We start from the raw sequence: 15,838 nt of genomic DNA, 5'->3' as shown, positions 1-15,838 counted from the left end.
CTTGTATACAAAAATGGAGGGAGTATAATAAATAGAAATGTGAGTAATTTCAATTTTCTTCGTTTCAGCTTTTACTCCATTTAGGAAAGGTTTTCTACTACCTGCTCACTAATAATGAGCTAAAACGACTTATAAAAATTTACAGAGGGAGTACTTTTTACACCATTTCGTGATCTATGAGGTGGGTCCTGAATTTGGAGTGGTGTGAAAGAAAAATTGTAATACTTTCTTTTTTCAAAATATTCTTAGTTGAGTCGAACAACTAAACTAAAAAAAAATCTGTTTAGTTGGATACAACTTTTTCGCACGATCGTCGGGTCTATGTACGCACACCTTTGTCTTGATACACCATTTTCTTCACATCACCAAGCTACTTGCTCGTTTCTTTCACCTCATTTTTCTTCACAATATTTGCTTTCGCTTGTCGCATCATATTAGACATAAATCATCGACGCTTTACCTGACAAAAGAACCACTCGAGGAGTTATGGCCCCATGACCCCAAAGTATAACTACGGAGGACAGAAGAGGCCTATTGATCATAGGGTGGCTCAAACCTGCGATTCTGTGTAGCGTAGCACCACTTTTGGGGGGCAAGAGGTAGACTCCTCTTCGTACTCCCTCTGGTTCTGTTTCACAAAATTTTCTGAAACTAAACCTAATATAATAACTTTTTCAGTTTTCCCACCTATTTTCAAAATCTATTTTGGCCTTAGTTACCCTGCTCAACTTTCATAAACGCCCATGACCTCTCGTAGTGCTTCTCCATGGGACAATGAAGGGCTGCGAGTGGGAGGAAAGAGGGCATTGAGGAGGGTGAGGAGACGTGATGATGTAGGGTCGTCTTTCATAACAGGTGCTCCAGGATGCCTCAATGTTGTTCTAGTAAAAATAACAACGTAAATTGGGGTGCCATAATGCTAGCAAGCGTCACAGTCGGCATTTGTAACAATGGGCGTATATGGCAGCAATTTAACGGGTTGACGTATACTTGCGAGATCACACAACGTTATTGGTTTGACCTTGTTCGGCCACTACTCCATACTGTGGCCTTGTCCCTTTGAGGGATGTAGCCTCGATTACAATTTGTCTACACGATACAACTTCAATGGTGACCCTTGTTGCTCGACTGGGGTGATCGGTGAAAACTTACCCAAACCCACTATCCAAATAGAAGCGTAGAACTCAACATTCATCCGAGTCTGTTTTCAACTAGAAACCTAAACCTCATAGATAACCTCACGAGAGCGTGGAGTAGAATTGGATGATTTCTTTGCGTAATTCTTTTTTGTACGAAAAATTAGCTTTTATTAATTTTAAAATTTCATGTACTTCGAAGCTAACATTCATGACTACATAAATTCAATATATCTCAAAACGATGATTATGTGTTTTAGACTAAAATATGCATATATTTGAAAACAAATATTTGTTACTTCTAAAAAATGGTTTACATGCAAAATCATATACGATGATAAAAAGACAAAGCTATATCAAATATATAAAAAATAAAATCAATAAGTGGAATAAATAGTGAAAAAAGCGAAAAGGAGGAGTAAAGAAAATGAAAATGAAAAATGACCTGATAGTGGACCGACCCAACTATGCAGGACACAGGATTCTTGTGTAGTGCGGCTTGCAAGAAAAAATATTTGAGAGAGAAGGTTTGCAAAATTTGGGGAAACGTTGATACCGTGTGAGATTAGACTGACCACTCTGGCCCAGTAATTCATATATATTTTACAGAAGTAATCACTGGTTTTCTATTAATGGAAAAAATTATTTTTATTAATGGAGGAAATTTAAATATATAATGAATATTCATGCAACTGTAAATAAACGTTTATGAAATTTTAAAACATGTGCATCTCATATTTTAAAATTGTTCGCTACATAGAGAAAAATTCATATAGTCCGTCCTCGCCAAATTGTGGTGCATATATTTGTTTTCCAAAGTCCAACTCAATGAGTTATAGTAAAATAAGAACATTTACAATACTGAATACATAGCATACAAAAATATATTTCATGACAAATCCTTTGGTACTGTAATTGTCGATAGTTTTTATATGAATTTGGTCAATGTTTGCAAAGTTTGGCTTTTCATAAAACTTATCTGCATTATTATTTGGCAAGAAAATTCCTCACAAAAAAACTTGGCTAGAAAGAAAGTATATTAATCTTTTCAAAGACCGAAAATCCATCTCTGCACCCGAGCTCATCTGCACCCGCGCTAACGAAAAAAAAATCAAAAAATGCTAGAAAAATTAAAAAAAATCCTTTTTTCTGTGGTAAACAATTTGATGCATGAGGTATACGCTCCAATTTTCAAATTATTTGAACATCTGAGAAGCTCTCAAAAAAATGGGGGTCTGTAAAAATGTTTACTGTTCATGTACTGTTTTGACCCGATTTGTCTTTTTTGCTGAGAGCTGCTTAGCTGTCCAAATGACTTGAAATGTGGAGAGGGCCTCACGCATCAAATTTTCTACCGCACAAAAAAATTGTGAAATTTTTTGATTACTGTTTGAATTTGTTACGATTTTTTTTCTAACCAGGTGCAGGGCACCGAAACGCCCTACTCAAGCTTTGAAGACAGGTTTTCACGTAATTTTGGAATTTTTTTTACATATTTTATCTTAAAAAACAAAAATGAAAAGGTAAATGGGAGAATATTGAGAACCACAGAGAAGAAAGAACACGGGACAAATGGAAAAAGAAAAAACAAAAACATTTTGCACCGATGAGGCGCTTCTTTCTTCCGCAATGGGTGATATATAGGAATCGGGAGCGCAGCGCATACGATAGTGCACATGCTGGAGTTTTCTCCTAACATTGAAAAATAAAAGTTTTCTCCTAAAATAATCGAGCACGGCTAGCTCCTGCCAAATGTCGAAAGAGAAGTGTATATCTTCACTATGTATACAAGTGTTACGATTGATAGTAGTTCTCTGTGCCCACGTCATGCCAAATGTAAAAGGAGAAGTTTATATCTCATTATTATGTATACAGCTATAAGTAGGATTGATAGTAATTCTCCATGCCTTTGCATTAGAAAGTGGGAATTCGATCGTTACACAATATGTGGATGCATGCATGATTTGCTGCTGCTCGTACATAAAATACACATTTCAAGTGCTGGTATTTATATTGGCCATTGGTTCTGTGGCCTTATTCATTCATCAGGTGTCGTGCTGGCGAGCGCTGCCGACTATTAGGTAGTAGCTCGTCATTCAATCACGAGTTCACCCTGGAGCAGCTAAGCCTGATCTGCCCTTGCGTCCCCGTCTTCGGCGCGATGTTGCCCATCTTGATCATGGCCGTCGTGAACGCGCTGCTGAACGCCGCCGGGTTGGACGCGAAGTTCCGGACGGTGTTGTCGGTGGTGTCGTTGTTGAACAGCACCTAGTCCGAGTGCAGGAGCCCCTTCTGTGACATGAGGTTGGTGTAGTAGGCGTTGTCGAACGTGTTGGCCGTGGTCGTGTCCAGGTTCGCCAGGCTGCCGTCACCGTTGGACCGGGGGCAGTTGGCCCGGAGAGATGTGGCGAAGGTCGTGTCGATGTTAGTCTCGTTGTAGATCCTGTCCTTGAAGGTCCCGCACTGCGCCTGGCCGATGGTGTGCGCGCCGGAGAGGGCCACCATGTCGACCGTAAGGAGGCCCTTGTTGCTGAATGCCAGCTCAAGATCTGACCGGCTAGATGTAGGGCCTGGGAGGTCGCTGTTTGCCGCCGCCTCGTTTGCATCTATGGAATCCCTTCTTCCCAGAGGGACTGTCCATGATGGCCCTCCGAGCTGCACGCGAAGGATACGAAGCAAACGGTTAACGATGGCATCCAATCGATGATGTACACGATCGTAAGATGATATTCTTACGGCGACGACGGAGTCACGGGCAGCGACGGTGAGGATGTCGGCGCAGGAGACGGTCTGGGCGCAGATGGCCTCGATCTGTGTCTTGATGCTGTCGATGACGCCGAAACCCCGCAGTGACCCGTTGTTCGGGATAGCGTTTTGTTCCATGCCAGACAGCAGAACAGACGCGTCACAGCCCTGCACATCACATGCTTATAGTGTTTAGTAAGCAAAACCTATACAAAACAGGGTACGTGACGGCTATCGGGCTATGCATGCATGTGGCCAACTTACTTGGACGAAGCAGTCGTGGAAGTGCAGCCGGAGCAGCGACGCGCCCATCCGAGGGTCGCTGCTCACGGCGGCCATGACGCCGCTCTTGATGGTGGCCAGGGCCCTGGGGCACGACGTGTCGTAGAACGTCGGCGACAGCTGCGCCGACGCCACCGTGGCCAGAGCCACGAGCACCACCAGTGAAATGCAAGAAGCAGAGGCGGCCATGGTTAGCTAGCTAGCTGCCTGCACTTCTTTAGTGGTGGAGTGGTGGTGGCTTAGTGGCTTGTGCAAGAGAGTAGTGCATCGCCTGCATATTTATAGCCAAAGATTAGCTCACGTGCACCTGCAGATCGATCCCGGTCAGCTCATCCAAAATTTATGTCCCATTAGTCCAACGTTAGTCTCTGACTCCTGTTCGATCGGGTATACCGCGAGCTTCCTGCTTGAGCGATCTCTCTTGGCGTATTCAAGGCAGCTTCCAGCTTGAGCCGCTACCGCCAACACCAACACCTGAATTTTCCTTGCAACAGGGCCAACTTGAGCGATCTCTCTTGGCGTTTATCACGCAAAAATCGGCAAAACATGGAACGATCTCTCTTTTTTCATCATTTCCATGCTAGCGGGCGCCTGGAGCCATGTGTGCGTGGACACCAACCATTTGGCCTTACGTACGAATAGTGGTGGGGAGTCGGCGTTGTTCCAAGGCGATTCACGCTCGTTTTGACCGGTGCGCAGTCATCTTGCGCTCCCATCGCCTTCGACCAACACGAGACAATTCGGCAGCTGGGTCACGACCTTCAAGTAGCTATCTGTTCTCTAAGTCCAGGTGACCATACATGGATCAATCAAGGCTAGGCTTAACGATAACATCAAGTGCAATGATAGAGCAGACGAATATAACATCGACTGAGACTTTGTTAAGTATCAGTCGCGTAGCAATAAACAAATCATCCATCGGTAGTTCAATCCAAACGCTGGGAAGGCATGGCCAAGGCGCCATGAATTGTATAGCATAACATACCCCAGGTGAGGCTAGGTTTTTGGATCGGGTTCGCAAAAGCCCAACCTAAAAATGCCAAGCCAGGACTTAGCCTGGTTTTGTTTTATCACACAGAAAGGCTATTTTTTATTTTAAATAATAATTGATCCCAGGGAGCAAAAATGAATAACTATATCTTTTAAGCATATTTTAGGAAAGATCTAAAAAAACAATCATTTCATAGCCTTTTCCGAGCTTCTGACAGGAAAGTGAGGCCAAGCCCGGTTCGACTGTCGGGTTGCCCACACCCAGGGGCGGAGCCAGGATTTAGGCATAAGGGGGGCGAGAACGATAATAATCGTTTCTGATACACACAACACACACACAAAAAATAGTCTCAAAAGTAGAATTGATATGAATGAAAATATATGTTTGATAATACATGGGTTCAAATTATCGTGCAGAATAGCTTGCTCCTCAAGTGGATTTGTGTTCTAAGTAATATTTCGAAACAATGAGCTTGTACAATGAATCTATATTTGTAAACAAGAAGTGAAACTATATTTGTAAATTACAATCTTACCTAATTAGTAAATAAAATCATTGATTTGAAACAAATTGTAATGACTCAGGATTACTCCCTCCGTTCTTAGATAAAAGTCTTTATAGAGATTTCATTATAGACCACATACGGAATAAAATGAGTGAATCTATCCTTCAAATGCATCTATATACATCCGTACGTGGTTCATATTGGAATCTTACAAAGATTTATATTTAGGAACGGAAAGAATACTATATACCAGAATTCTTTCGAAGTCAATCTGTTGATGTGTGACGCGCTGTAGCAGACGAGTAGTTGTGATCTCCCTCAATTGCCCGGGAGTATGTAGTGCCCTCTGCCATGTGCGGCTGTGCAACAACCAGAACGGCGGAAGCAGCGGCAGGCTATGCCGCGACTGGCGACGGCGACGGCGACGGCGGCGCAAAGACGTACGTATGGAGGGAGAGCACAGACCTAGAAGGCAGGAACGTAATTACGGGAAGGATTAAGGAATTAACTACACGATCTCACGGCTGGATCTGGATGTAATCTTTTTTTCTCACGCGTATGTACACCTAGGGATGCTTTGGGCCTTTGGGTTGAGAAGTTGCCATGCTAGGCCATTAGCGTCGCTACACACACGTATAACTAAAACAACAGGTCAGCCATAATATACGTATAAACTACAACTACTAAAACCTAACGAGGCCTAATAGGGGGGGCGAGGCGATGGGGGGTGTCTGACCCCTGCTCGCACCCCCCTGTCTCCGCCCCTGCCCACGCCTAAGTCTATCTACTTGTAGTTGAGTACTTTATACAACCATCAACTTTGTTTTGGTCTAACTTAACCTTCTAACTCTTAGAACAATGACGACATCTTGTAGCGCAAAGAGGAAGGTCGATGTATCGATGGTGTTGGCCTCCCAAAAGCAGACGATATTGAGGAAGGGCCGCAAGTGGCAGGGGAGATGTCGACGGAGGGTGAGGAGACGAGACAAGTAGGGTCTTGCTTAATACCATGTGCGCTAGGATGCCTCGGTGTTGTAGTAGTGAAAACAACATAAATTAACGGTGGATTACTGTCACTGATCTAGACAACGTGATGCAATGCTAGCAACCATAATCGACAATTGTAAGAATGGGCGTATATGATAGTCATGCAAAGGGTCGACATATACATGCGAGAGTGGGATAACGATGTTTGTTAACTAGGTACATGCACAACAGCCAAATGGGTGTGTCGTCGACCCTTGCTGAGCGTAACCTCCGGTATAGATTGGATTGTCAACCCCAGGGGCGGAGCCAGGATTTAGGCATAAGGGGGGCGAGAACGATAATAATCGTTTCTGATACACACAACACACACAAAAAAAAAGTCTCAAAAGTAGAATTGATATGAATGAAAATATATGTTTGATAATAACATGGGTTCAAATTATCGTGCAGAATAGCTTGCTCCTCAAGTGGATTTATGTTCTAAGTAATATTTCGAAACAATGAGCTTGTACAATGAATCTATATTTGTAAACAAGAAGTGAAACTATATTTGTAAATTACAATCTTACCTAATTAGTAAATAAAATCATTGATTTGAAACAAATTGTAATGACTCAGGATTACTCCCTCCGTTCTTAGATAAAAGTCTTTATAGAGATTCCATTATAGATCACATACGGAATAAAATGAGTGAATCCATCCTTCAAATGCATCTATATACATCCGTACGTGGTTTATATTGGAATCTTTACAAAGACTTATATTTAGGAATGGAAGGAGTACTATATACCAGAATTCCTTCAAAGTCAATCTATTGATGTGTGACGCGCTGTAGCAGACGAGTAGTTGTGATCTCCCTCAATTGTCCGGGAGTATGTAGTGCCCTCTGCCATGTGCGGCTGTGCAACAAACAGAACGGCGGAAGCAGCGGCAGGCTATGCCGCGACTGGTGACGGCGACGGCGGCGCAAAGACGTACGTATGGAGGGAGAGCACAGACCTAGAAGGCAGGAACGTAATTACGGGAAGGATTAGGGAATTAACTACACGATCTCACGGCTGGATTTGGATGTAATCTTTTTTTCTCACGCGTATGTACACCTAGGGATGCTTTGGGCCTTTGGGTTGAGAAGTTGCCATGCTAGGCCATTAGCGCCGCTACACACACGTATAACTAAAACAACAGGTCAGCCATAATATACGTATAAACTACAACTACTAAAACCTAACGAGGCCTAATAGGGGGGGCGAGGCGATGGGGGGTGTCTGACCCCTGCTCGCACCCCCCTGTCTCCGCCCCTGCCCACGCCTAAGTCTATCTACTTGTAGTTGAGTACTTTATACAACCATCAACTTTGTTTTGGTCTAACTTAACCTTCTAACTCTTAGAACAATGACGACATCTTGTAGCGCAAAGAGGAAGGTCGATGTATCGATGGTGTTGGCCTCCCAAAAGCAGACGATATTGAGGAAGGGCCGCAAGTGGCAGGGGAGATGTCGACGGAGGGTGAGGAGACGAGACAAGTAGGGTCTTGCTTAATACCATGTGCGCTAGGATGCCTCGGTGTTGTAGTAGTGAAAACAACATAAATTAACGGTGGATTACTGTCACTGATCTAGACAACGTGATGCAATGCTAGCAACCATAATCGACAATTGTAAGAATGGGCGTATATGATAGTCATGCAAAGGGTCGACATATACATGCGAGAGTGGGATAACGATGTTTGTTAACTAGGTACATGCACAACAGCCAAATGGGTGTGTCGTCGACCCTTGCTGAGCGTAACTCCGGTATAGATTGAGATTGTCAACCCCAGGGGCGGAGCCAGGATTTAGGCATAAGGGGGGCGAGAACGATAATAATCGTTTCTGATACACACAACACACACAAAAAAAATAGTCTCAAAAATATAATTGATATGAATGAAAATATATGTTTGATAATAACATGGGTTCAAATTATCGTGCAGAATAGCTTGCTCCTCAAGTGGATTTGTGTTCTAAGTAATATTTCGAAACAATGAGCTTGTACAATGAATCTATATTTGTAAACAAGAAGTGAAACTATATTTGTAAATTACAATCTTACCTAATTAGTAAATAAAATCATTGATTTGAAACAAATTGTAATGACTCAGGATTACTCCCTCCGTTCTTAGATAAAAGTCTTTATAGAGATTCCATTATAGATCACATACGGAATAAAATGAGTGAATCTATCCTTCAAATGCATCTATATACATCCGTACGTGGTTATATTGGAATCTTTACAAAGACTTATATTTAGGAACGGAAGGAGTACTATATACCAGAATTCTTTCGAAGTCAATCTGTTGATGTGTGACGCGCTGTAGCAGACGAGTAGTTGTGATCTCCCTCAATTGTCCGGGAGTATGTAGTGCCCTCTGCCATGTGCGGCTGTGCAACAAACAGAACGGCGGAAGCAGCGGCAGGCTATGCCGCGACTGGTGACGGCGACGGCGATGGCGGCGCAAAGACGTACGTATGGAGGGGAGAGCACAGACCTAGAAGGCAGGAACGTAATTACGGGAAGGAATTAGGGAATAACTACAACGATCTCGGCTGGATTGATGTATCTTTTTTCTTCACGCGTACCTAGGATGCTTGGCCTTTGGGTTGAGAAGTTGCCCATGCTAGGCATTAGCGCCGCTACACACACGTATAACTAAAACAACAAGGTCAGCCATAATACGTATAAACTACAACTACTAAAAACCTAAGGAGGCCCTAATAGGGGGCGAGGCGATGGGGGTGTCTGACCCCTGCTCGCACCCCCCTGTCTCCGCCCCTGCCCACGCCTAAGTCTATCTACCTTGTAGTTGAGTACTTTATAACAACCATCAACTTTGTTTTGGTCTAACTTAACTTCTAACTCTTAGACAATGACGACATCTTGTAGCGGAGGAAGGTCGATGTATCGATGGTGTTGGCCTCCCAAAAGCAGACGATATTGAGGAAGGGCCGCAAGTGGCAGGGGAGATGTCGACGGAGGGTGAGGAGACGAGACAAGTAGGGTCTTGCTTAATACCATGTGCGCTAGGATGCCTCGGTGTTGTAGTAGTGAAAACAACATAAATTAACGGTGGATTACTGTCACTGATCTAGACAACGTGATGCAATGCTAGCAACCATAATCGACAATTGTAAGAATGGGCGTATATGATAGTCATGCAAAGGGTCGACATATACATGCGAGAGTGGGATAACGATGTTTGTTAACTAGGTACGTGCACAACAGCCAAATGGGTGTGTCGTCGACCCTTGCTGAGCGTAACCTCCGGTATAGATTGAGATTGTCAACCCCAGGGGCGGAGCCAGGATTTAGGCATAAGGGGGGCGAGAACGATAATAATCGTTTCTGATACACACAACACACACAAAAAAAATAGTCTCAAAAATATAATTGATATGAATGAAAATATATGTTTGATAATAACATGGGTTCAAATTATCGTGCAGAATAGCTTGCTCCTCAAGTGGATTTGTGTTCTAAGTAATATTTCGAAACAATGAGCTTGTACAATGAATCTATATTTGTAAATAAGAAGTGAAACTATATTTGTAAATTACAATCTTACCTAATTAGTAAATAAAATCATTGATTGAAACAAATTGTAATGACTCAGGATTACTCCCTCCGTTCTTAGATAAAAGTCTTTATAGAGATTCCATTATAGATCACATACGGAATAAAATGAGTGAATCTATCCTCAAATGCATCTATATACATCCGTACGTGGTTTATATTGAAATCTTTACAAAGACTTATATTTAGGAACGGAAGGAGTACTATATACCAGAATTCTTTCAAAGTCAATCTGTTGATGTGTGACGCGCTGTAGCAGACGAGTAGTTGTGATCTCCCTCAATTGCCCGGGAGTATGTACACCTAGGGATGCTTTGGGCCTTTGGGTTGAGAAGTTGCCATGCTAGGCCATTAGCACCGCTACACACACGTATAACTAAAACAACAGGTCAGCCATAATATACGTATAAACTACAACTACTAAAACCTAACGAGGCCTAATAGGGGGGGTGAGGCGATGGGGGGTGTCTGACCCCTGCTCGCACCCCCCTGTCTCCGCCCCTGGTCAACCTAGAACCATGTCGCCAGACGATCGGTCAACTTGATACGAATTCCATGGTGGTCCTTGTCTGAATCAACCGATGGAAGAAAATTAACTGAACCCTACTCTCCGAATGGAAGCCCGAAGCTCAGCCTTCACCGAGTATGTTTTTAATTGGAAGCCTTAATCTTGAAGAGAACCTTTGTTTTCCTAGTACAAATCTCTTCATGAGTTTTTGTATTCGCGTCCTAAAGAGGGAGAACCCCCCACTGCAAAAATAACCAATTCTTCATGATTCCTTTACGGGTGGAAGAAACCCAAACAGATTTGATGAAATAATAATTATTTTTAATCTGGGTAGCAATCGCCATAAACAATTTTTTAGCTCGTGTACTGTTCCTCAATCTACAATGTTTCTTCAAATCTTTACGGCCACAACAAAATCATCATCCCATCTAGTTAAGATATATAATGATGATGCATTAACCCATTTTTTGCAAAAAATGATGCATTAACCTTGACCCATATGAAAAAATATTTCAACATCGAATAAACTCAGTTCTTATGTAGGTGCATTATGACGTACACATTTTGTCACATGTCACTGACGGAGAAACTAGATTTTGTCACTGAAAATTTTTCATTTCATGTATACTAAATAAATGTCCATGCTACTAGTAAGTTTTTTTTGGGGTAGAATTGGACAATTTCATTTGTAAATTTTCATATGCAAAACTATCTTTTAACTAATTTTGAAATGTTCATGTACTTCAAAACAACGTTCAGGACTATAAAAAAGTCCACCTCTCTCAAGAAACTGATTATGTATTTTATAATAAAATATTCATGTGTTTGAAAACAAATATTTACAACTTCTAAGATATGTTTTCACATTCGCATGAATATTTTTATAAAACTATCTGAATTGTAAATGGAATTAGTTAAATAACAATGTTAAATATAATACAATTAAAATAAAAATGAAATAGAAAGCAATATGTAATATTTTTATGAAGAACCAAATAATAAGTGAAGTTATAGTGAAAAAACAAATAATGATGTATAATGTTTAGTTAAATAATTTATTTGCTTAGTCAATTTTTAGAAAGTTTGACTAATGAAAAAAACTTACATACACTATAATTTGGATAGGTGGAAGTATGTCAAAAAAAAGTTGACGAGCTTGTTTAAAAAAACTTACAAATATACACTAGAATTTATTTTTCTAAATAATTTACTAAGCTTCTTTTCGAAGAGGTCTTCGATATTTTTGTATTCCTTGTTGGTGAGCTTGCGATGATGAATCGGAATCCTGAGGTACTTGAACGGTAGGAATCTCACTTCACAACCAAAGGGTTGCTTGCATTGACTCACCTCCTCTTTTGCCAAATGATCATTTGTTTCATATTATCATTGTTTTCATGAAGTTGTATGATCAAACATGTGTTTACAAAAACATGGTTATGTATTTTAGAATAAAAATATATTCACGTAATCCCTCCATGCTAAATTCAGTGCATAATTTGTTTTCAAAAGTCAACCTTTGGAAACTTTGACATAGTTTATAGAAAACGTATGAATATTTACAATGCTGAATGTCTATCATATTAAGAATTATTTCATGATAAATCTCGGGTAATGTTATCCAGCGAACGTTCGCTGGGATTGTACGGCAAAACCAAACGGCAATTTATGTGTTGGGAGCATGGCAATCCATTCAAACAAACACGGCAATTTTGCAGCAAAATCCTCTATTTGCCACAAGTTGCCATGTGTTTGTGAAGAAATTGCCATTTTCTTCCGAATAATTTCCTAAATCCTCGGGGTGGTGCCCGGTCAGGTGGCTCCCTTGAACCTCGGCCCCGTAGGCGACGGCCTCGGAAGGGTTGATCCCGTCGATGTTGACGGGCTCCTTACCGTCCAAGTAGTTCTTGACAAGTTGTTGCACCATGGGGATCCTGCTGCCACCGCCCACAAGGACGACATCGTGGATGTCTCCCTTCTCCAGCTCGGCGTCCACCAGGGCCTTCTTTAACGGAGCCATTGTCTTCTAGAAGCGGTTTTGTTGAGCTCCTCAAATAGGTTGACACTGTCCAACAGGGCCTTGACCTCCACGCCCACCTGGTGCTGGTCGTGGTCGCTCAGCGCCCTTTTGGCACGCTCACATTCCCGTAGCAGCCTCTGCATCGCATGGCCATCGCCGGTGACATCCCGACTGTGCTTCCGCTAGATCAGCTCAGCAAAGTAACCCGCGAGTCGCCGGTCGAAGTCGTCACCATCGAGGTGCACATCGCTGCGGGTCATTAGGACATCCAACACGCCCTCCTCGAGAGTGCTGCCGCCGACATTATCATTTGTTTCATGTTATCATTGTTTTCATGAAGTTGTATGATCAAATATGTGTTTACAAAAAAATGATTATGTATTTTAGAATAAAAATATAATCACATAGTCCCTTCATGCTAAATTCAGTGCATATAATTCGTTTATCAAAGTCAATCTTTGGAAACTTTGACATAGTTTATAGAAAACGTATGAATATTTACAATACTGAATGTATACCATATTAAGAATATATTTCATGATAAATCTCGGGTAATGTTATGCAGCGAATGTTCGCTGGAAATGTATGGCAAAACCAAGTGTCAATTTATGTGTTGGGAGCATGGCAATCCATTCAAACAAACACGGCAATTTCGCAGCAAAATCCTCTATTTGCCACAATTTGCCATGTGTTTCTGAAGAAATTGACATTTTCTTACGAATAATTTCCTATGGAAAACATTCACAATTGCCATGCCCCACAGCAAAACGTTCACTGGCTATTGGGGTCCTAAATCTAATGGTCTTGATCTGGTATTATTGTTGTCGCTAAAATAATTTATGTGCTTAGTAATTTTTAGAAAGTTTGACTACTAAAAAAATTATATACAATATAATTTGGGTAAGTGGAAGTATGTCAAAATAAATAAATTCATGCATGCATTTGAGGAAATTTGCCATGTGTGCTATATTATATGATCTTGTTATCTCTTAGAGAATTCATACATATTTCCTCCTAAAAAGGTGAAAAATGGGAAAAGTGATTTCTTTTATGAGAATTAAGAGAAACAAAAGATGGGAAAGAGTAGAAAAGAAACAATGAGAAAAAACAGGGGAAAATAATAAAAAAAGAGGGGGGGTGGGGATGTGTCCCACCGATTGGACCGGGCAGCAGCTGCGCAGCTATGTTATACGCAGTGGGTGGTATATAGGATTCGGGGAGCGCAGCACATACGCGCCATTTCGTGTAATTTTCTCCTAACGTGCAAAAAAAGTGTTCTCGTACAATAATCGAGCACGGCCACTTCACGCCCAATTTCACAAGAGGAGTTTACATCTTCATTCTGTGTACGAGTGTAATAAGGTAGGATTGATAGTAATTCTCCTTGCCTTTTGCATGAGAAATTGAGGATTCAACCGTCGTTACATACGTTGATGCATGCATGATTTGCTGCTGCACATGCTTTGAAAATACACGATTCAAGTGCTGGTATGATAAGTGGTACTGGCCACTGTTTTGGGGGCCTTATTCATTCACGTGTCGTGCTGCCGACGCATACGTCCATCACGAGTTCACCTTGGAGCAGCTGAGCCTGATCTGGCCCTGCGTCCCGGTGAGCGGCGCGATGTTTCCCATCTTGATCATGGCCGTCGTGAAGGCGCTGCTGAAGGCCGCCGCGTTGGACGCAAAGTTGCGGACAGTGTTGTCGGTGGTGTCGTTGTTGAAGAGCACCTGGTCCGAGTGCAGGAGCCCTTTCTGTGACAGGAGGTTGGTGTAGTAGGCGTTGTCGAACGCGTTGGGCGTCGTCGTGTCCAGGTTCGCCAGGTTGGTGTTGCCGCCGGACTGGGGGCAGTTGGCCTTGAGAGACGTCGCGAAGGCAGTGTTGATGTTGGTGTCACCGCCGTAGATCCGAGTCCGGAAGTTGGAGCACTGGGCCTTCCCGATGGTGTGCGCGCCTGAGAGCGCGACCATGTCGACCGTGTTAAGGTTCTTCTTGAGGAACGCGGCCTCGAGCTGTGACCGGCTAGAGCTCGGGCCAGGGAGGTCACTGTTCGCCAGCGAGGCACTTGCGGTGGTGGAGTCCCGTCTCCCCAGCGGGACAGTCCACGATGGCCCTCCAAGCTGTATGTGAAAGATAGCAGACCAAGTAGGAAATTAAGTATGTACTAAATCAGCGACAATTTATATGAATCGGAGGGGATATATGTTCTATCCTTCAGGTAGCATCGATCATGTAAATGAGCGTAGTACTAAGATGTTCTTACGGCGACAACGGAGTCGCGGGCGGCGACGGTGAGGATGTCGGCGCAGGAGACGGTCTGCTTGCATATACTCTCCAGCTGGGTCTTGATGTTGTCGATGACGCCGAAGCCCCTCAGCGACCCCACGTTCGGACCCGCGTTTTGTTCCATGCCAGACAGAAGAACAGATGCGTCACAGCCCTGTAGCCAACATAAACGTATTAGTTCGGAATATAAATTTTGTTAAATCCGGGCAGTTCAAGAAAGTTGGTTAAGGGAAAAAGAGCTGATATATTATGTGAAACTTGCTTGGACAAAGCAGTCGTGGAAGTGCAGCCTGAGCAGGGAGGCGCCCATGCGGGGGTCGCTGCTCACGGCGGCCGCCACGCCGCTCTTGATGGTGGCCAGAGCCCTGGGGCACGACGTGTCGTAGAACGTCGACGACAGCTGCCCGGACGCCGCCGTGGCCAGAGCCACGAGCACCACCAGAGAAATGCGAGAGGCAGAACCCATGGCCATGGTTAGCTACCTAGCTACAAGCCCAGAGCTATGCGTGCTACCTGCACTTGTTATCTGGTTGTGGCTGTGGCTGTGGCTGTGGCTTGCAAGATAATGCAGTATTTCATGCATATTTATAGGGAAAATTTGAGCTCACGTGCAGCTGCACATCAGTCCCCGTCTCCCAGTTGGGAGAAAGCATCCAAATTTTATGTCTGATTAGTCTAGCAAGCATCCAAAACAGATGGTCGATTGGTCTATGATGGCTGACGATCGACGTCGACCCGGCATCCACGATCTGCCCAGCGCCGTCGTCTGGC

The 15,838-nt window shown here is 43.0% G+C and overlaps 2 protein-coding genes across 2 annotated transcripts; both read right to left on the bottom strand.

Moving 5' to 3' along the window:
* Positions 1-3,173: 3,173 nt before the first annotated feature.
* On the bottom strand, positions 3,174-4,424 carry LOC125535720 (peroxidase 1-like). Its single transcript, XM_048698784.1, has 3 exons — positions 4,146-4,424; positions 3,873-4,049; positions 3,174-3,791 (listed from the first exon to the last, which is right to left on the bottom strand). Exons 1-3 carry the CDS (start codon positions 4,350-4,352, stop codon positions 3,405-3,407), a joined length of 771 nt encoding a protein of 256 aa, XP_048554741.1. The 5' UTR covers positions 4,353-4,424; the 3' UTR covers positions 3,174-3,404.
* Positions 4,425-14,127: 9,703 nt separating this feature from the next.
* LOC125535718 (peroxidase-like) lies at positions 14,128-15,627 on the bottom strand. Its single transcript, XM_048698782.1, has 3 exons — positions 15,330-15,627; positions 15,045-15,221; positions 14,128-14,901 (listed from the first exon to the last, which is right to left on the bottom strand). The coding sequence occupies exons 1-3, from the start codon at positions 15,537-15,539 to the stop codon at positions 14,344-14,346; spliced, it is 945 nt and encodes a 314-aa protein (XP_048554739.1). The 5' UTR covers positions 15,540-15,627; the 3' UTR covers positions 14,128-14,343.
* Positions 15,628-15,838: the final 211 nt, after the last annotated feature.

This window comes from Triticum urartu, chromosome 2 (assembly GCF_003073215.2).
Source record: "Triticum urartu cultivar G1812 chromosome 2, Tu2.1, whole genome shotgun sequence".
In the NCBI taxonomy this organism is placed as follows: Eukaryota; Viridiplantae; Streptophyta; class Magnoliopsida; order Poales; family Poaceae; genus Triticum; species Triticum urartu.
The sequence above is the reverse complement of the archived record's forward strand: the minus strand, read 5'-3'. Positions and strand labels throughout refer to the sequence as shown.